Below are 21,794 nucleotides of genomic sequence, written 5' to 3'. Positions count from 1 at the left end.
ATTGCTTTGCTTCCAGCCTAGTCAAGTTGCAGTGCCATTCAGTCTGCTTACTCTGATGTGGTGATCAAGTCTCCATGGTGCCAGTGGCTGGTGCTTCAAGAGTGTGACCGATGCAAGGCAGCAGCTCTCCAGGTACAGCACACGTTGCCTACAGAGCCTGCTGACACCAAACTAACAGGCCAACATACCTTTTGCCTTGCTGAAAAGATTAACAGTTGTTTTGTAACATACCCAAGATTAAGAACTCCCAAGTTTTGGTTCTGGGGGCTCTCCCATTGTAATCGGAAATGGTATGGACTGACACAGTCAACTTCTCCTGTCAGGACTCAAAAAAGAAGACTCTGATCAAAGGCCCCTGAGCCTTTTTACCACCCCAATACAGGTGTTTAAAAGAATAAAAGCCTCTTTAAGAGCACACTGCACTAAAAGTTAGAAGTTACTGAACTTCAGACAAGCATGTACATTTCAGACAAATATTTCATATAGTGAAATTTTCTGTTTTGATTTTGCCCAATTGTAATAAATCATCAGATTATTAAGTCAGCACAGCACTCAAAGAAAAAAAGAACAATCAAACGTTTTGCAGAATAGAAGAGACTGAAAACTGAATTTGTGAGATCTCAATTAAACCATTTTTATTTAGTAATCCCTGAAATTCTCTAACATGTAACTCCCAGAGGCTCGGCTTAATTAGAAAATTGATCATGGGAAAACTTCCTAAAATGTACTCTCCTAATCACAGCCTTCCTGTTATCACCTTTTGCCAAAGATCTACTACTCGCATGGAGTTGTTTCTCCTTCCTCCTTTAGCCTGATATTTGACTCACAATATTTTAACCTGTAAATAATTACAGAGAGCAGAGGTAACTTAAATGCACTGTAACAGAAGCTATTAAGAAAAGATGATCAGAGGCAGAAAACACCGTAAAAGTGAGAGCTGTTGTACCAGCTCCCGGAGATGACACACTCGTATCTACACGCTGCTGAAAGATACTAATTATGCCTCTGGCAAAGGGCATACAGGCTCCTACAAAGAAGCTATTTAAAGATAAGAACACTGCAGACAAACACTTCAGAGATATCTGTACTATTCCCCTTCTTGTGTTAAAAATTCTAGGTCACAATTTAATAAAATTTTTAAAAGCCACCAACCTTTTTAAAAGGAGGGTTTTAAAATAATAGAAAGCAGAGGAGCATTGCCAAGTTTGGTCAGTCTAGAAATGCATTCCAGGTCTCAGATATTCATCAACTGTTACAGATTTTTCATTGTGCTCCACTTACCTTTTAAGAAGTAATTAGTACAGTGTATTATCAAATCAAGAGTTTGAAAAACAAACTAATTAAAATATGTCTAAAGCCTTTGTGTTCTGGATAATGAAACCAAGCAGGTCATCTTGGTTAAATTACTTCCCTTTGAAATTACAGGGTGCTAATGGAGTGGGGGGGAGTTAAAATTATTTGAATCATTACATTTTCTTACACACAGCAGGACAGGTAAATGGGACTTCTCCTAAGTATGGGATCTTATGCATGTCAAGGGCCTCTCTTCCACACTGCAGCATAATAGTATTGCTCCTTCACTGACAGAATTCAGCTGCTCCCACTCAAAATAAACCCCAGAAGAACAATGAAGAGTGAACCCGTAGTGGTGCTAGGATGTTAAAAATTTCTGTTTAAAAACAGAAAATGAAAGTACACACTGACCTGTGAATTCATGGTGGAATTCAGTCCAAGGTTGGACCTGGTGATCTTGAAGGTGTTTTCCACCCTTAGCTACTCATGATTTTATAGTGTGACAAATTTGCGCTGTGCTTCTGACACCACTGCTGGCTGTGGTGGGACAAGGGCAGAGAAGACCACTGAGCTGCATTCCCACCAATTCTAGGAAAGACTCCTTTGCCCAAAAAAAGGCTTTGCTCATGAATCCAGGGATTATATCAACAGATCATTTTGACGGACAGTCCTAACGTCTAATTCAGATAGTCCTAACTTCTTCTCTTCTTCTTTTTTTTTTCTTTTTTTTTTTTTTTTTTTTTTTAATTAAACAAACATAGAGATTTACTGTCCTGGATCTTATCACTACTACACTTAAGATTTTCGAAGTGCTGAACTTCAACCCTGTGAGTGTGCTCTTATTTCCAGGCAATTGCATGTTGCATTTCATGGTGAAAGCACAGAGAGCCAAGATGGACACATACAGCTGGACAGAAGTCAGAACAACCACCTGTCCCACCATGAAAACAATTCTGAAACCCTCAACACTGCAATAAATAATAGCATGGAGGTTCCAAATCAAAATAACCCCTTCCAAAGAATCCCAGGTCTTTCTTCCCTATGCAGGCTCTTAGTAAGCTGCTGGCTCTTCCCTCTCCAGGCTCACTAGGCAGCACCAGAAGAGTAGCACCAAACTAAGCCTGCCAGTGTCCTGGAGGGTCACTTGTGGGACCTTTCTGGAACTGGGTGTACCAGCACGCTGCTACATGGACTCCCTACCAGCATATTAACAACCAGCTTCCATCTCCTTGTTTTGAAATGGACACATCAAAAGAGACAACCACCTGGAGCTAAACATTCCCAGAGGCCAGATGGACACCACCTCAGGCAGCCAGGACCTCTTGAAGGACACAGAAGTTCAGGCACAGAAGCCAGAACCATGCTAATACAAGTCTGAACAACCCACTCCTCCCTCCAAGCCACAGCACTCTTCTGCTCCTCCACAGAGAAGCATCCAGGCAGCAGGTGTCCAAGAAGATTGTCCTGCCTCTTTTTAACTGGCTCTTTTCATGTTTTATACAGGGGTGATGCAGTAATAAGCTTGTGGGGGTGCTGAAACACAAAGCTGACAGCCTTCCCTTTCACAGTTTTTCTTCAGACTGTTTAAGCAGACCAAGAACATGCCATGTGTGGCACTCAGAGCAGACTCTCCCTCGTGGTTTTTAACATAATTGTAATTGTGATCTTGCCTTCTGAATGCATGTGTTGTCAGAAATGTTCGAGTACTCTTGCATACTGAAGAAATTAGGAATGAATTGCAAGTTCTTAATTGACAGTACAAAACATCAATTATGCCACAGATGAATAACAAAGGAGAAAATTACAGGTGCAAGAGCTAAACACCCATTGATTTAAATAAAAAAAAATAAAAAACCCAACAACATGAAGCACTGCAATAGGACTAAAGCGCCTGTGCTTCCCATTTGCATTGTTAAACCAGAACACTAAGAGAATGCTAAGAGAGTAGGAAATAAAGTGGAGATAAGTGACACCCCCACACAGGTTGCCTTTCTATCAGTGTAAGTGCCTTCAAAGCTATAAATAGCACATGCTTAGTTAGCAAGCAGTGGAAACCAGTGTGTGAATGCAGCCATGTGTGCTCACACACAGACACACAGACACACAGCCCCCATCTGACTCTGCCCACCAACAACTGTGGCAGTTGGCCCAGATCACAGCGGTGACACGCTGCCAACAGCCTGATCAACCTCACGGCACGCTAAATTAGAAATACATTCCCACAGATTAAATTTCAGAGGGCCGTTATGCCACTTTAAACTCCATTAGATTCTGCTCCTCTCCATCCTTTAAACAAACACAAAAGCTAGCAAATTGTCCTCTGCTATCCCCTCAACACACCCACTTTACCAGAGGTCCCAACAGGATGGAGGCTCCATATTGGATGTGAAATAAGATGGATAAATTAGCAACCAGTCTGAAGGTACCACTAGCCTAAAATCTTACAGAAAAAAAAAGACATCAAACCACACAGTATTAAGGTGAGAAAGGCTCAGCAAGAAGCTACGGGTGGTCTTGATCACTGCTGTTCATAGATGCAACAGAGGCCTAAGAAAGGGGAACTCAAGCTCTGAAAGATTCAACCCACTAGGTAAGACTTTTGCAGACAAGCTCTATGTGTAACAAATGCACACCGTTTCAGCAGGTAATGGGACAAAACAACACCAAGAGGCATCATTCCAGCACAGAGGATGCAGTTATGGCTAACTAATGAGACAGGGGATGCACCTATGGAGAAACACACAGCAAGAGATAATATGACAACTGGGGGATGAAACTGAAAGATGCTATCTTCAGCACATGACTTGGGACACAGGGCCATGGAAAGTTTGAAGAAAAACGACCACTTGAGTAACATCTATGTCTCTAGCTTAATCTAGACAGTACCTCATGCTCAGGCCCCCCAAGTCTGACGTTCAGGCTTGCAGACACACAGCCCACGGATCCCTGACACACCACACAGCTCCAGCCAGGCTCAAGCACCTGTTACTGTGAAGTAATTCAAGTATTTCACTCCACAATTTCAGATGCCTCCTTTGTACTTGGATTGCTGAGAGGAGGAGCTCACCTGTTTTAATTATCACCACAGGAACAATCCAGCTCCTGAGGCAGACAAGAACAATGGCAACCCCTCCACCCACTGTCAGATGAAAAGCCTCACTCAGAGTGAACAATAAAGGACAGTGAGTAGAGAAGGGGAATTTCCAAGCAGATTTTCTCCTCTTGCAGGAACAAGTACTCAGGCAAGTTAAGCACTTCTCCAGTTCATAGTCAGACAAAACAAAGGAGGATGGGGAGGACTTAAGAGAGCTAGACAAAAACCTATTCAGGGTAACAGAGAGCCAAGCATGAAAGAAATTTCCTTCTGCACTATTACCAGCCTCATTTTATGATCTTTAGAACCATGAACTCGAATGCTCCTGCTGCAGATACAGTCAAATTGCTGAGAGCTGAAATGCACACAATATCTTCAAGTGCAGCTCCAGTACATTTGTCTGGCTGCTGCTTGGTCTGCAGTGCTACAGCTCCTTCTGTGAATGAGACTGTGCCCCAGTGGTGCTGCCAGGTACCTACCTCGAAGACAGAGGAAGGTGAGAAAATCTTCTGTCTTGGGCTTCCTTTTGGAGAGGTCAGAAATCTGAGTGGCAGGAGGGGGTAACAACGGCTCCACTATCTTTATTGGAGTTGTGCTGGGACTGTTTGGCTGGGACTGAGCAAACTTCCTTTGTGCTTGCAGCCTTGGCCTGTGGAAACAAGAGCACATCAGAAACATGTTAGGCAGAACTTGCTGGATGTGTGAAAACATAAAAATTCACCATATAGGATGGAAAGAAATAGAGAGAAAGAGAGATCTGAATCCATCTCCCACAAATACCAAATCCCTAACTGGGTCAATAATGAAGACAGTATTTTATTTGTTTTACCCTTTGGTATCTTCTGCTACAATTTGGATAACCAGAAAGGGAACATCTTGACTGCAAAATCTGTGACTACTGTTTCATATGTTCTGAGTGTCTTCTTGTACATGATACAATTACAGTTTACCATTCATTTATTTGGAAATTAAATCTGTATTTTGCACCATGATAATGCCCTCTTTTTTGTTAAGTGTTAGTGCTCATTGCTTTCTGTTTTTAATTAAATTACAAATTAGGTTTATTTTAGCCCCATTAATGTTTTAATTTATTCCAATCTGCTAGAATCTTATTTTTATAGTAAAATATATATTAATGGATAAAGTATATATATTTGTGCCCAGTTCTAAAAAAATAAAACCTTTAGGAGAATATATTTTTGACAGGTAAAAACATCAGGTCAAAACCTTTAGATTTTTGTTTGTTTGGCCACAGCCCAGAAGACAGTAAGCAAGGCAGTCAGCAGTGGGGTTAAGCAGGATTTGGGATAAATTTGTAAGATTGAAGGACATGTGTGGGGAATTTCTTCAGTCCTGGTAGCGGGCAATGGACTGACACTCTCTGATTAGTTTTACAACATGCCCAGATACAGCTGAAGGAAATGAGCGGCTGCAGGTGATTTTGGCACTTGGCTGCAAATTATTTCAAGCCTATCTGAAGGCTCTGATTAACTGCTATGTAGCAATGAATATGATTTTCTTTAATATGTGTAGAACGTAAATTGGTATTAGGGAAAGCTTTTTTGGGGCAGGACAGATACCCGGAGGGGATCTCGCTGGAAGCCTGGCTCAGTTCCCCATATAAGAACATGTTAATTTCTCACTTAAGCAACTGGGATTCTAATTATGATCTTTATTACAACTTCAAAAAGGAGAGAAGCTACAGAAAGAACTTAAAGTCTTGTTGAGAGAGGATGCAATTTTATGTCATTTTATTCCCTAATAGCAGAGTATTTACATAATGTCAAAGTGAAACATATTAAATAACACTGAAGGGAAGCACAGGTCATGTCACTCCATGGCAGCCTCGACTGTTGTGACTTAAGGAAAGCACAGTTATTGTTTGGTAGGGATGAAACACATAATTGGCAAACCTCTTGTTTTTCACGGGTATTAACCTTAAATATTTGGGTAACAAGAGGTTTGTTACAACAAACATGTCCCGTAATGACAACAGAGAGCCGAAGTAACATTCAGCAGTTTTCTCCCTAAACTATGCATAAAATTGTCCTTGTCCTCACTATCCAACCCCCATCGCCCTGAACAACAAAACATACCAGCCATTCCTACTGCTTTTTTTAATCTTCTCCATGGCAAAAATAACCTGGTGTTTACAAATTTTTTTATCATGGTGCTTATAATTGATGAACTAAAAGACTGTTTAGCACATATATTTCCTCATATCTATGAGCAACTATCTTTCCAGAATGAAGGTCTTGTATAGATCTGCCTGTATCTCAAAAAAATTACTGAGATTGCTTTGCAAAGCCACATCTCTTCAAGCAGACTAAGGACTCCTGTGCAGGATGAATGATATTTTAATTTCAAGCAACTACACTTCTATCACCAAAACCATACATGCAGCCAGAGAAAAACGCTTTGTGTTGGCTCCTGTTCCGCACAAAACATATGCTCTTTCGGCAAAAAACAGACTATAAAGGTTAGCGAGCATCCTGGCTTTCTGCACAGCAATTTTTTCCCATTGATGTGCTTCATCAGCCAGGCTGTTAAAAACATAAACCCACCCACTCTCTGCATCTCTGTACCTGCTCAAATCTCATGTGATCAGTGATAAGCAAGGAGTATCACCACCCACCATGCCACAAAGTAAAGATTAAGACTGCTTTATGGTTCAAAATTAACCCTTTGCAGCAACAGAATCATGCATGCTTGTTTCCAGTATCCCTATTATCAGTCCCCAGATCACTGAAACAGGATTAGAGAACAACTTGCAAGTTTGGCATAGATGTGAAATTAATTAGGGAACCAAAAGTACTTTTGGTTCTGTTTTTGAAAGTACACTGTCTGCTACCATTCTTTTCTGGGACAAAAAAATCTCCATGGGGCATGGAGCCTGGCCTGGCAGCATCACAGGCTCTTTACTACCCATAGAGGCCCTTGATTTCAGCAAGGATAGAGAAAATTCCAGGTATTCCCTCCATTTACAACCATGAACTTTTGCTGCTTCTCCCAGGGAGGCTGTGGAAACTTGTTGCTATATGGTCAGATGTGTCCGAGATGCTTCTCCTCCCAAACCAGAGCTGAAAGATGGCTGTACTTACATCTGCTCAGTTTGACCTCACCAGTGACACAAAACCAGGCCCCCTTATGAAATATCCATCTTTTATTAAAACCACGAGCAGTTACAGGGTGTAAATATCACTAATTCAATTTATGAGCACCAGTAAATGAAATGCATTCTTTAGGTTTCTGCAACAAGTACTGTTCCTTGCCTGGATACGTATGTGCTCCACAGGCTTCTACTTCAATGCTTGAGAGTGAGCTGTGAGCAAGAAATAAACTATTCTGTAGCTACAGCATACAGGGATGAGGAATCACGATTAAGAAGCTAAAAGACACATTCTTAAGTAGTCCTTGGTTCAGATTTATGCAAACATGACCGGTTTCAAAGGTGGGCCAGCAAAGAAAAAACACACATACTTCAAAACATTGGCAGCAACTAAAACTGTTTCCTTGTGAATGCATGTATGCACCATAATAAACTTGTATGTCCCCATGAAAACCTCTAGCAGCATAAAACCAATTATTTCAGGTATGGTTTCACATACGCTTAATCCAATCTAAGTGAGAAGCTGCTGCCAAAGAAGGATTGTACCTTCCTTCTTCACTACAGTTGCATTAGATGAAGCGTTATCAAGTCATACTCACACACCACTTTTGAACAAGGAAGAACAGAAATTATAAAAGTGTTAAAGACACTGTGTGTGTATGATGACGCCTATCTAAAATTTAGAAAGGATCAGTGTAGCCAGCAGGACCAAGGCAGTGACTGTCCCCCTGTACTGAGCATTGGTGGGGCCACACCTCAAATCCTGTGTTCAGTTTTAGGTCGCTGACCATGAGAAAGACATTGAGGTGGTGGAGATGGAAACAGAGCTGGTGAAGGGTCAGAAGCACAAGCCCTCAGAAGTGAGTGAGAGACCTGGGGATGTTTAGCCTGGAGAAAAGGAGGCTCAGGGGGAATCCCATCACTCTCCACAACCGCCTGAAAGGAAGGTGCAGCCAGGTGGGGGTCAGTCTCTTCTCCCACATAACAAGTCACAGGTCCAGAGGTAAAGGTCTCAAGTTGTGCCAGGGGATGTTTAGATTGGGTATTAGGAAAAGTTTCTTTACAGAAAAGGTTGCAAAGCTATTGGAATAGTCTGCCCAGAGAAGCGACTGAGTCACCATCCAGAAGGCATTTAAAAAGACACATGGATATGGCACTTAAGGACACAGGTGGACTTGGCAGTGCTGGGTTAATGGTTTGGAGTCAATGATTTTAAAAGTCTTTTCCAGCCTAAATGAATCCATGATTGTTTAAATGCCTAACACCACCAAAACGGCTTTGCTCTTTGCTTCTTAATGCAAGGATTTCTGTTGGAATGACCTATTTAGCCTGCATTTGGCAACAACAGACAGACTGGCATGAGCAGCAGAGAGAACAAAAAAAATCCTGTTTCCGTCCTCAAAATAAATTACTCACTTTGTCCTCATTGAAAGGGTACACACTATGTAAGGCTCATAAATACGCAAACAGAAAAAACTCTGCATGACGGAAAAGGATGAGGAAAGAACTTAAAATAATCCCACATCTAAACGTCATGCAAACACCCAACATGCAGCCAGAAATATCCAGACTATTTAAAAATAAACAGTAAACCACTTTCTCTCAACAGAATATTATTTTACTTCTTTTGAGACACTTTAAACACATACCTATGACGCAAAGTTCAAAAAAGCCTCAGCCTGAGGAAGTCTCACCTCCTTTGGGTATGCTTCTCTTCTACTGAACTGACTGTTTAGGTCTAAGAAAGTAACTTTCAGCCAGAGACAAAAACACCACAACAAAAATTATCCTGATTGCAAAAAGTCAGGCTAGGCTACAAAACATTTCTCCCCTGACACAAAATATACTTTCTGAAGCTTTTTTAGAGTAGAACTCATTTTTAGTAGAATATTTTAAGCAAATTGCATTCTTTGTAATTAAAGCACTACAGTTTGTGTTAACTAAAAGTGCATCAGAATGTCTTTTAAAAAAGCATATCCTAGCACTATTCCTTTAGCTTGTAAAAAAAGTTCACAATTAGGAAAAAATTACTTAATACTCAAAGACAGTCTTTTCTTCACAAAGCAAAGTTCAGGCTAGTAGTAGCAGTCTGTGTTAAATTTAGTAAACATTAACATTCTAGATAACAGCGCATGTTGTGCTAGCCACAAATCAAGTATTAAACTATCAGTATGTGAGATTTTGTTGTACATGAGTACAAAAATCTTACTCTTTTCACTTTATTACTCTGTAACTCCTAAGCGAAAACAAAGCGTAAGTACAATAAAACACCCACAAAACCAAATATGCACAGATTTGTAATATATTTGCATGCATACTAATCTATTTATAGAAAATTCTGGGTTTGAGAGGCTGTTCTCATGCCTAAGCATCTCAACTGGGAAGAGATTTGCAAAACAATCTTCTGCAAATGTTCTCTAATCTCCAGCAATCTGCAGGTTTCCACCAAGCTTCCTGCTTAGTATGTGCTACCATATGTCCTTGCTGCTTGGTCTCATTACCTTTCACTTATTCCTTGAACTCCACTTTTGCTTTTGTCTTTTCCTGCTTTTCTGTAGCCTGATACAACCTCCTTCTTGATAACAGCAGGACAAGGAGTTAGGTTTCCAAACACTATAGGAACCATAGCTGAAGCAGCTGCTTGAGCAGTACAGTTCTGTGACTAATTCCCATTTTCCTTCTCACTGCAATGTGCTTTTCACTTAACAATTAAGGGAAGGCTCTGGCATGGCTAGGCACTCTGCCTCACAGATTTTGTTCTGACCGCTCCAAGCTAACATCATTATAGCTTCCCCTCCGCTGAATACCTGGGTTATTTACTTCCTTGCTGTGACATTTTGCTGGCATGGTGAAAAACTTATCTCTGAGGTTTGCTTGGCTCTGTGCCCCTGATCTTGATGAGGTCTGAAGTGCACCATCTTTCGGTCTCATTGGAGGTGATAAACCAAGTATGTAAATTGTGTAACAGCACCATACAACGTGGCACTCAGTCTGGCACACAGCATGTCTGTACAGAAAAATTCACTTGTGTGTGCAGCTTTGTTCAGTAAGGTGAACTTACTTGAATGTGACAGGCTGCAGAAATGTTCTGCCCTCATTTAAAATAAAATTAAAAAGTAATTTAGGCTTTAATAGCCAGGTGTCTGCTGGAAATCAGATGATTATCAAGTGTGTAATTTCCACCTCAAAGTCGACCATGTTACAGGCACTTCTAGGCAAGCCCAAGATGAGCATGCAAAACTTGTTGCTGGAGGTATCATTATTCATGGGACAAGAAGGAAATCTTTTGCCAGCAGGAAGCATGGCTAAGCTACATTTTACCCTTTCAATCCTCAGAGTAAGTCCAAGACATTCCCTCCCAACAATGACCTTCTAGAAGACCACCAGTTCACATGAACAGGGCTCCAAACTTCAACAAGTTTTCTACGACAATCATGCCAAAACTTATATGAAGCATATTCTTTTCCCCCAAACTGTGATGGTTAACATTTGGATAATCAAAAATATGAGGTGGGAAAAAAATACCCCTCAGAACACGAGATCTTGTTGGCTGTCCCTGGAGCACGCCTGAGTGCACGTGTTGGCTCTGGTGGCACTAGGCAGTGTTTCTATCTGTACTCACATACCTCTGCCACCACCGTGTCCCAAGCTACCCTGTCAGGTCAGTCAACAGCACCACACCAAGAGCAAGAAAGCCAGCATGTGAAGGAGTCCTTTGAATTGCATTTCCTCTCCCACATGCCCCAAAGCTACTGGAAAAGTATTTTCTGCCCATTTCAGTGGTATCTGTTGCCCATTTGATAACACACGACTCCGTTGCTACTGCCAGCAAGTCTGCAGTAGTGGAAATGGAGACTCAATCGGCATCTGTGTCCCCACACCGGTTACCAGGTGTGAGGTGTACCAGTAAGGGAGTAGAAGTTTAAAGACCTGGTTGCTCCCATCCATGGAGATATCAAGTGCAGCGAACTGTTGCAAAGCATGGGGTCACTCTCAGATATGGCTCCTTCAAAATAATTCACCAGATAATGTAATCCAAGACACAACCTAGACCTGTACTACTAGGTAAGAGTGTACTTCTTAACCCTGTCATATGATTAAAAGAATCTGGGCTACTTTTCAGTAAATTAAATATTCCATAAAGGTTGAATGCAACAATTTTCAGAAGCTATTTTTACTAAGATCCTTATTCACTCAATCTTTTTTACTTTCTGTGGGCCAGTAAATCAAAATTTGGCCTAAATTAATAGCATGATTTTTAACCAGATTTAAATTTTCAAGTGATCTAATGAAAGCACAATATTAAGCCCATTCAGTCCTTGATTGTGGAACCTAACAGCATATTTCTTTAGAAAACACTTCTTGCTCTAAAACTCTAGCCACAATGAGTGGATGCACATTTTCCTTTTAGATTTTTTTTGGGGTGTGTCTGTGTTTTGTTAAATGGGAAATAGTGGGTTTCTGAGAACCTCCTCTCCTGTTAACAACAAAAAGGTGTTTGGGAATGGCATTTAATGAACAATAATTGAGCTAACCCATATGCTTCATGACTAGTTCAAAGTATAGCTAGACACAAACTTTTTTTGCTAAAAACTGCTCCAGTTATCATTAATTCTGGAACCGCCTGTTTTTCCTGGCAATGCTCACTGATTACAAGAAGGTACTTGCAGTCTCCAAACCCTCCTCATGTCATGCAGTTTAGCAGACACTTATACCTACTAAGGGAAACAGCTAGCTGTTCAAACAACACAAAAGATAGCATTGGGCAAAGTGGGAGTCCTTAAAAGCTGCTGGGCACTGCTATCATCCCCCACCACTTTAACTGTGTTAGGAGGAACTGGACATCTCAGCCACCGTAAATGAGCCTTGTACAGACTCCACATTGCCTGTATAAGCAGTCACAATGACATAGGTATGGACAGCTTGCCTGCTAGGCTGAGGCCCATACTAGACAGTTTATAGAAGAAGTTGTAGCAAAATAACATTGTGTTCAGGTTTCACCTGTGGATCCGGTAAGTGCAGGTGTTTCAGTGGTCTATATAACCTTGAGAGGGCTAAATCACACTGGGTACTAAATGTCCTGGGTTTTTGCCCTGAAACATCCACAGTGCTCAGGGAATTTTGACACTACTCTTATGTAGTAGTAGGATTTTCCAGTGTGAACTTGAGTGCCCTTCACAGATTTCAGGATACAGGGAAGCTAAGAGGAACAAGAAACTATCCAAAAACCAAAAGCATCATTAGTCAAAGTTGCAGCCCTTCTCCAGGAGAATGGGTCCCTTCTCACCTTACTGCTGCAAATGGTTTTAACTGGATTTGATGGAAGAACAGTCCATGCTTATTGCACACAATTTGCATCGCTGCAGCACTGTAGGAAGGGTTACAACCTCTCATCATGCTTAAACCAAAACTTAACTTTGAGTTACCAAGATGCAACTCCAGCACAACACAATTACAAAACCACATATCCACCTTCAAATATCTCAACAATGGCATGCGTCCAGTTCAGAATCTAGCAGCTAGATAAAGGCAGATTTAGATTAAAATACATTAATGACCATCAAATACTCAAACCCTTCCACCTGTCCCATGTGCCAGTAGCTGCAGCAAGTACACAAGGGTTTATTAGCTGCTGTCCAGAGAAAAGCAGCAATGGGAGTGTGATCAAATGAGGATATGGCAGCTGAATGAAGCTCCCAAGAAGCAGTTTTCTTACAGCCTTTGTCATCAGATCACGCTATAGCAACTGTCTTACAGACTTCCCCATAAATCCAGGGCCAAAGCCCTATTCCTCTATAAGTAAGTGTGGGATCTGGACAACCAGGAAGACAATGACTCTTTTAACTCTACTTTCTCCAGGGCTATAACACCTGAGATTGGACAAAAATTTTTCCTCTCCATACAGACATGTGGTGAGCTGTACATGGCAATAGATGGCAGAAGAGATCCTTCTGAATACTGGAGACAGGTGGTGCCACCCTTCCTTTGTCCTGCAACAGTTCTTAAAAATTCCCATTCTGGAGTAGCTTCATTTCTAATCTAAAAACATAAGCACTGGTACTTCAACCTTTGACTGCTCCAAATTGTACTCCAGCTGTGTCTACACTGTACCATACTGCACATTGCATAAAGCCTTCAAATTCATCAGTCTACATGGAAATCAATCTAACAACAATGCTGCAGGCTGTGAGTCCTACAAATGCTCCTCCCAAAGTCCTGGTTATTGCTGACACCCTCACCACCACAGCCAACAGTGTTCAGCTAAGCCAGCTCAGATATGCCCACAGAAGGTACAAAGGGGCACAGTAATGCAAAACCAGCCTCATTCAGAAGCAACAGGAATGTATTCCAGAAGTCCATTTTAGAGGGGGCTTTGTCCTGGATACATCTTTATTTGGGCTATGCATGCAACAGAGATTGCACCCTCGCTTATGGTACTTGACTCTTTGGGACTGAGCTATGGTGGGAGTCACCGCACTGGTGTGAAGCAGTACCAAGCTCCAGCTGATGAGCACTGCGTTCAGCAGTACCATAAGAGCTACAACAACTTCTGACTCCTCCCCACACTCCCACCTGTGCACAGCTTACTTCAGCTCCTGCACCCATGTCCTGGAGGCATTCCTCATCTCAGGCTGCTACTTGGTTGTCTTCACCGGAGCGCTCTGCAAGCTGTCTACCAAGCACAGCTGAGCACAGCTACCTACAAAAATACTTGGCAAAGGGAGACTAGGGTTTCTGGTTCCTGCATCCAGAAATGAGGGCTGCCCCTCTATTCTAGCTGTGTGACCCAAGACCCCTACTTTTCAGCTTGAGCCAAAACCTTGCCAGAAAGCAAGAAAAACATCACCAAGGAGTAAATTTAGGCCAGGTCTGACATTTTATGCTGCGCTGCTGCACAGAGAAGGGCATCATCACATGCTAGAAAGTTAAAATGCAAAACCACAGCAACAGGAAAAAAAAAATTAAGGAACTAATTTACATTTGCTTGGTTTTTAATAATCACTACCAGATGTCTGAGTGTATACTATGTCTACAAACTTCTTTTCAAGAAGAAAACCACAAGAACAAAGTTATTTTTTCACATTAAACCCTGTCCCTTGTGCTGGAAGTAAACAAGTTTGAACTCCATGCTAATAGACACCTTCCTCACTGGAAGGAGGATGCAATTTCCAGTTCACTTGCACGATCTCCACCTACTGGCAAGGAACCTTCTCCGATCCTGCTGCCAGCACTCACTGAAGGTGGAAGAATGAAGCAAGACTCACAGGTGTACTGATATTCAGGTAAAGGCAGTATGGGAAAGCCTAGGGGCACAAAATGGTCTCCCCTTCCACCTCACTTCCCTGCAACACCACGCTGCTGTCTGTGGGGAATTGCAGTCAGCTTTGTTAATTTTGTTATTGTTTATTACCAATCTGGGTTTGGTAATAGACCAAATGGACTGGATTATTTTCAAAAGTGTTTCTGACCCCTACAAAAACATTTCCCACCCTACAGAAGACAGCTTATAGAATGGTAAAACCTGTTCATTTTGAGAAAACTTGAGCACTGCCTCCTATTTAATTACAGAGAGGTCAAAATTACTTCTAGCACAAAACACTGTGCAGCTTCAATATTATTCTTGTATTATTTTCAGTGTCCTCAGACATCTGAGGGACATCTGCAAAACCTGTTCACTTCCCAGTTCCCGAGCAGGAGGCATTAAACAAAACCAGCATGGTTCAGATGACAGAGCTTCCCACTTCCTTGCTCATGAGATTCCTGGGCACTACCCAAACCCCTGGTCTCTGATCAATTCAGAGCTGCTTCTTTGCTCCCTATGATAAACCAAATAGTACCAAACAAAGCAGCAGCTCCCTCCCTAATAATTTGACCAGCTGCTAAAACTCAAGAGGATGCAAGACCAAAGCCATGCGAATGAAGGAAAATTTTTTTTCACTTTGAGCAGCCTTTTCTCTGCAATTGTGCTTTTAAAAAAATTGTTTTACAGACCATTTCATTCTTGTTTTCCAATCTCAGAAAAACACGAGTACCTCAACTCTAGCAATCGTTCACCTTCGCCCTAAAGCAACTTGCAGTAGCCAGAAAGCCACAGATTACTCCTGGCAGAAATGTCAGAAATAACAGTGTATGGATCATTCTAGCCATCATCTGAATGGCTGAGCAACTTCCTGTTCAATTAAGCCCTGCATTAATCCCTAACATTTGAATAAAATTTTCCATCTACTGGCAGGAAGTGATAAAAGTCAGTAGGTTGTGAGGATTTTCACCTCTTGCAGAGGTTGCAGCTTGCAATTTAACCACACCTGTAACCATGTATCTGCACTTCCCATAGGGACAGCCTTTAGAAGGCTCCTCCACCATCTGGCTATTACTAGGAACTCAACATTTCTCTTGTAAAAATTACAACGTTTAGACACACAGCGAGGAAAAAAAAAGAAAAAGAGACATAAGACATCCTATATCTACTGCACAGACTTTATTCTGATAAGCAGCAAAGTGATCACTTTTGCACAGAACACCCATCAGTCACATTCACTGTCTTGCCAAAAAGGATTACTAAACAGAAACATGCAAGTGAGCTATCAGGGAAGAAAATAAAAGTATAAAATCAGTATATTCCATTATGTTAATCCTATGCTATTTTTATATAATACTGAATTCCATTATGTTAAATCTATGCTATTCTTATATAATTCTGACGATAAAATACAAACTTTAGCAGGTGCTGTCTCTACTTTTTGGTCTCTTTTCCTTCATCATTGTAATTTTTTGTATTGAGTTTCTCTTGGAAGCAAACCACGACCCTCTCCAGGCTTCCTCCCCAGGAGTCAAACAGCCCATTCTTGCAAGTCAATCAGGCAGACACAGTCAATTGTCCCAGTAACTCTGTTCATGCCTTCTTTCAAGCCATGCCACATCCTGCTACCAGTCAAACTGGCCTGAAAAGGAAAGGCGCCATTCACCTCAAACCTCTTCTTTACATAGATGCTAAATCCTATGGGAGGGGACTGGCTGGACTGCCAGAGCATGCTGTCTTTCTCTTCCTCCTGAATGCCAGAAGAAGTAGTTGGGAACTAATGATATGAATGGAAACTATGGTAACAATTCCTGTGCCACCACAATCTATTACCTTCCCTGCAGACTTTCTTTCTTTACCTGCAGTAGTAAGTATTCAATACTCTCTTGCTTCTTGTCACATGTGTCACATTCCCCTGCCCCTGGAGACTCCAGTAAAAAGATATGGTGCATATCGAGCTCATTTCAGTACCAGGTAATCATAGTAAAAAACCCTCACAGACACACACTAATTGTGTGTACACTCCCCACATCTGTCCAGGAAGTGGAAAAATACAGTCCCTCTGAGAAGACTCTGTTCACAAAAGAGTGAGATTTATCAGTGTTTTTTCCTTAACATAGTCCTTAATTTTACTTTTACACAGTGGTATGTGAGCAGCAGGACACCTGATATTTGATGATACAACTCAGATAAACTAGGAGCTTGCAGATAGTGGAAGGAGAAAGTCATGCTCCTTCTGGTTCTGCATCCCACTGTGCACTCTGACCAGGAAGTAATGGGAGGGCACAGTCCCAGCCTGGGGGAGGACAAAGGGAGTGGGACCCCACCCTTCTGGAGCAGCAACTGCTGCATTGCCTTACCTGCATCCTACCAACTGAATGAGTGGGTTCAGTTTGATTAGAACTGATCTGAGAGGCTGCTGCAGAAAAAAGGAGTGGTATATGTTCTTTCCTTCACCTCCAGCCACACGTTCCTGCTTATGCTGGCCCTTGAGCTCCTGAGACCCTACAATCAGCTGGCTGAGGAAGCCTGTCGAGCTGAAAATTAATTTATAGGTTGGGTCCTTTTCCTTTTTCAGGTTGGGTTTTATAAGCACAGAAGTGCTGGTGCTGGCACAAAAGAGGTGCCACGAACACACTAGAGAGAAGAACAGGACTCCCTTTTCCACTAGCAGCTCGCATTAAGATCACCCTAAGCTGACTAAGAAACACATTAGCTACTGAACTGTAAAATTTTAACAGAAAATGTGCCTGGCAGCAATGCCAGTGTGGTCCCTTTCACTGTCAACCTTTCTGCAACAAGGAGCCTAGTTTCCACCAAGACAAGCAAGGAAGACAATTTGGGTGGGGTTTTTTTACTTGATAATCTTGGGGGTTTTTAAGAGGTTGTTTTGGTTTTTTTTAAGCAATGAAAATGTCTGATTTCCATCACTTCTGTCCCCATGAGCAGATCACCCACTACTTTTCCCTGTATCATCACAAGCAAAGCCCCAGCTTACAAACATTTAAAATACAAAGGAGACGGTGGCATACCAGGTGCTGTCTACACTGACAGTGACACTGCATAAAAGTGCAGTGCGCATTTTATAGGTGCCCCATGGGCAAAGTCCACTGGTTGGCACTGTGCTCCTCTGGAAGTGTCCCTGAGGTGTGGTTGCTGACTGTGATAAATCACTGGAGTGACAACTAAGCACAGTAAATCTGTCTGAAAACCCCCAAAATCCTGGGATGCTTTCTGGCACCTTCTCTTCCTCTTCAACTGCACTGAGCCAATATTTGGTCACTGATCTGCTGGCAGTCCTCAGACAAACACCTTTTCTATCCCTTTTCCAAGCTGAAATTAGACATTGACTAAAAGAAGGCAGGCAGAAGGAATAAAATCCTGTGAAAAACAGTAAGCGCACACCCACGCCCGCTTGAATCGGATGAAGGCTTGAGGTCAATTTGCCACATGGCCATACAAAAGGTCGTGGCAAGAGTGCTCCCACACAGGAGTGGTAAGAAATTGGCAATTACTTCAGCTGGGACACCAGTGAACATTTTATGAACTTGACACCAGTTCACACAGTTGTCAGAGGCTGGGCACCTGCAAAGTTAACTGGTGAGAATGCCATGCAAAACTTCACATCAAGAACGAAAGAAGTGAAATTGGAAAGAACGCTTGGGCAGCAAGAGAAATCAAGGCAGTAAGGCCAAGAGCAATTGAGAAACTAAAACACTGTGAGACGATGCAAAGAGCTGTTGGTACTACGTTCAGGAAAAGTGGAAGTTGACCGAAAATAAAATGGAAATCCTGTGAGGACCAGATGACTAAGGAGAGATGGCAATGCAGCCACAACATGCCTGATTAGAAAACTGCAGAAATCTGACAAAACATGCAATCCTTTTCATACCCAGCCAACCACTGAGCCACAGGTAAACAAATATGTGGAGGATTTCATAAACCCCTTGAGTATTTTCTTGGTTTAAAATTATATTAAATATGGGCTCAGTAGCTTGGGATACTGTTCAAAATAACAAACAAATGCAACCACAATGGGTTGTGTGAGTGACTGCCCTTAGAACTGAGAAAATCTTACTAGCTTGAAGGTGAGAATTAAGTCAACAAAGTCAACAAATAAAACAAACGCATCTTTTATCACACCATTACCAAGGGAAGACAATGCCAAAAGGCAGAACTAGAGATGCTTCTCCTGGGGCCTTGCTGGCAACACAAGACTGCCCCAATTTAATTTTTGTTAAATCAGTTCAAATCCATGTGGACTGTTATGGGTTAAGAGTAGGTTAAACCAGTGCCTTGTTGACAGATAAATCAAAAAGACAGCCTGTCCATACAGCCTCTTGTGCCAGTTTAACTTCATTAATTTAAAAGCTGCATCTTAATTTATCTTAACATAAGCCATCTAAAAATCTCAGCAAAGCACCACCACTAAGACTTGAATGATTCTGGATCAGGAAATCCAAAATCTCTTTTAAAGCTATACCAGATTCCAGCCAACCTACCCCACAACCTGCTATTTTCTGTGGTGTTTCCTACTGCAGACAGAGGGAGATTTTGCCTTTAGAAGAAATTTAAGCTGCAATTCCATGTCCAAATATTCAAATTTTATACTTTGGAAAAGGTAATGACTCCAACTTCACATTTTCTATATGGGCAGTATTAAAACCATACCAAACAGAGACATCCCTGATCTAATACAGGGCTCAAAATCTAAGTAAGAATTTTGCCAAACATGCTAATCGATATTTTTGTGCATTCACCTGGGCTCTCTCCCTACCCACAAGGGACTCCTCACAGCCAGGCAGCTTCAAATGTGTTCCAGAACATCCATGCATCATTGTTACATAAATCTGCAAGATCAGAAGCTACACTAGAAATAACTGGGTCACTAACAGCATTTCTCTTCATAGCCATTGAGTGACCTTAGACAGCCTGACATGACTGATGTGGTTAACAATGCTTTAAGCTACATAAAATTAAACTATATAGGAAAGTTTTACTTATTCAATGTTTTATACAGGCATATGCATGCACACACACATGCACATTTACATATGCATGCTATCTGCAGTGAAAAGCCATGATTGGAGACAAACATCAGAAATATGAATAGCTGATTTTTAGATTACTATAATAAGCTTAGCAGAAGGTATTTCATCATTTAATGAGATAATAAACTGTCATAATTAACTGCATTTTACATACCTTTCCCCTACCCCAAGGGAAAAGAAAAGCTTTAAAAGCAATCAAAAATCAAAACTAAACACTCCTCCAGATTTAGGAACTCATGCTACCATTGGTGATCCAAACACCATATTACCTACAAAATATGGTTCTGAGAAAACACAGAGTTTCTGATCATTTCAGGTTTTAGCTCTTTAAGGAAGGTTTTCTAAATCCAAAAGAAACCAGTGGAATGCCAACACCCTCGAAGTGCAGATGCAAAGCAAAGCAGCTGTTGTAGCTCACACATTCGCTCAGCAGTGGAGTGTTAAATTAATGACTACTCAGTTTTACTGAGCAGCTCCTTTAGAAGGATTCAGCAGACAATTATTACATGCAATCAATTCCCTGAAGAAATGAGGTTTTAGGGGGAAAACCAGAAGGGGGGGTAGGAAGAAGGAAAAGAAGGATACTGAGCTTTATAATTTTCTACAAGCCAAATGCAGCAGAGATGACCTGTGGTGTCAATTCCCACCACAGTGGCCAAGAGGTTCCGTGGGTCATAGGGAGCAAGCAACCAGTCAGGCAGCTCTTCCTCTACACTCCTCTCTCAGCAAGTTAGAGAGAATTCTCTAAAAGTATTTCTTGGCAAGTTTTTAATGTTCTGCATTCCACTCAATGGAGGAAAATCATGCTCAAGGATCTGTCCTTGGAACAGCTACAGCTGACCCAGAGCATCAACCTCCCCAGTCTAGACAGATACCATGAAAAGTGAGACATGTCAAAAGTTAGAGTTTATCCTTATTTAAATGAATCATTTGAATTCTGCTACAGAACAAGGTGGCACTCTCCCCTCCACTGACGTACATGCTTCTAGACAAGAAATATGAATAAAAACTATGGCACCTCAATTTACAGAATTCAGAAACAACTTGGTGGGGGGGGTTGGGGGGGAGGAGAGAGAGGAACCTATCAATCTACAAATACTGTAGAAGTAGCAGTATAAATAGAAAAATTTAAAGTTTCCTCATGCTAAGAGCAACTTGATGCAGAAGCCGTGGTACTTAAGTGAATTTGCTCATGAAGCAGAGGATGTTCACAACCTGCAGAAATGTGTTGTTTCTGTGTCAGGTGGTGGGATGCAGAAGAGAGAAGGAATTCTTCAGGAGAAGCAGTGAAGAGTCTGCAGCATGTGAAATGCTATCCCAGAGCAGCACTGATGCATTGTAACTGTTAACAATGGGGACTTCAGAAGGGTAAAGTAATCAGCTGTCCGAAAGAAATACCTATGGCTTTTCAAGGTAAGAGCAGCTATTCCCTTATTCTTATTTATATTATTTCTTATATTAATCTTATTTTAATTTCCTTATTTATATATATATATATATATATATATATATATATATATATATATATATATATATATATATATATATATAACTTATATTATATATTATATATTACTTATATTTCTTATTTATATATAGTTGTATAAGAAATATAAATCTGCAAGAAAAAATAAAGCCTGAGGGGGAAAACCGAATAAATCAAACTCCTTCAAAACCCTAAAGTCTCACACTGCGAATTCCAGCAATTCTGCCTAACACATGGCACTGAGGGGCTCTGGGATGCCACCACTCAAGGGCTGGTTGCTGCAGATGTCAGTAAGCAGTTTGTTTTCATCAATAACACAAGATGCCTGTAGCATCACCAGTTTTACTATGTTCATTGTTTATTAGAAAACACAACTGTCTTATTTTTTATTAGCTGGCATTTCTCAAGGTTGCCTGCCTTTATTTTTCTCTCCCTAGTATAAATGAGCACATTTGCCAATA

The 21,794-nt window shown here is 41.3% G+C and overlaps 1 protein-coding gene across 3 annotated transcripts in view; it reads right to left on the bottom strand.

The window, feature by feature from the left end:
• Positions 1-21,794, bottom strand: part of JARID2 (jumonji and AT-rich interaction domain containing 2) — a 211,675-nt gene that overhangs the window by 54,991 nt on the left and 134,890 nt on the right. For all 3 annotated transcript variants that reach the window (XM_038124957.1, XM_038124967.1, XM_038124977.1), the window contains exon 4: positions 4,867-5,036. In XM_038124957.1, the coding sequence (XP_037980885.1) occupies positions 4,867-5,036 (170 nt within the window). The remainder of the gene's footprint in view (positions 1-4,866; positions 5,037-21,794) is intronic.

The sequence above is a fragment of the Motacilla alba genome, chromosome 2 (assembly GCF_015832195.1).
Source record: "Motacilla alba alba isolate MOTALB_02 chromosome 2, Motacilla_alba_V1.0_pri, whole genome shotgun sequence".
Lineage (NCBI taxonomy): Eukaryota > Metazoa > Chordata > Aves > Passeriformes > Motacillidae > Motacilla > Motacilla alba.
This window is presented reverse-complemented; position numbering and strand designations above follow the sequence as displayed.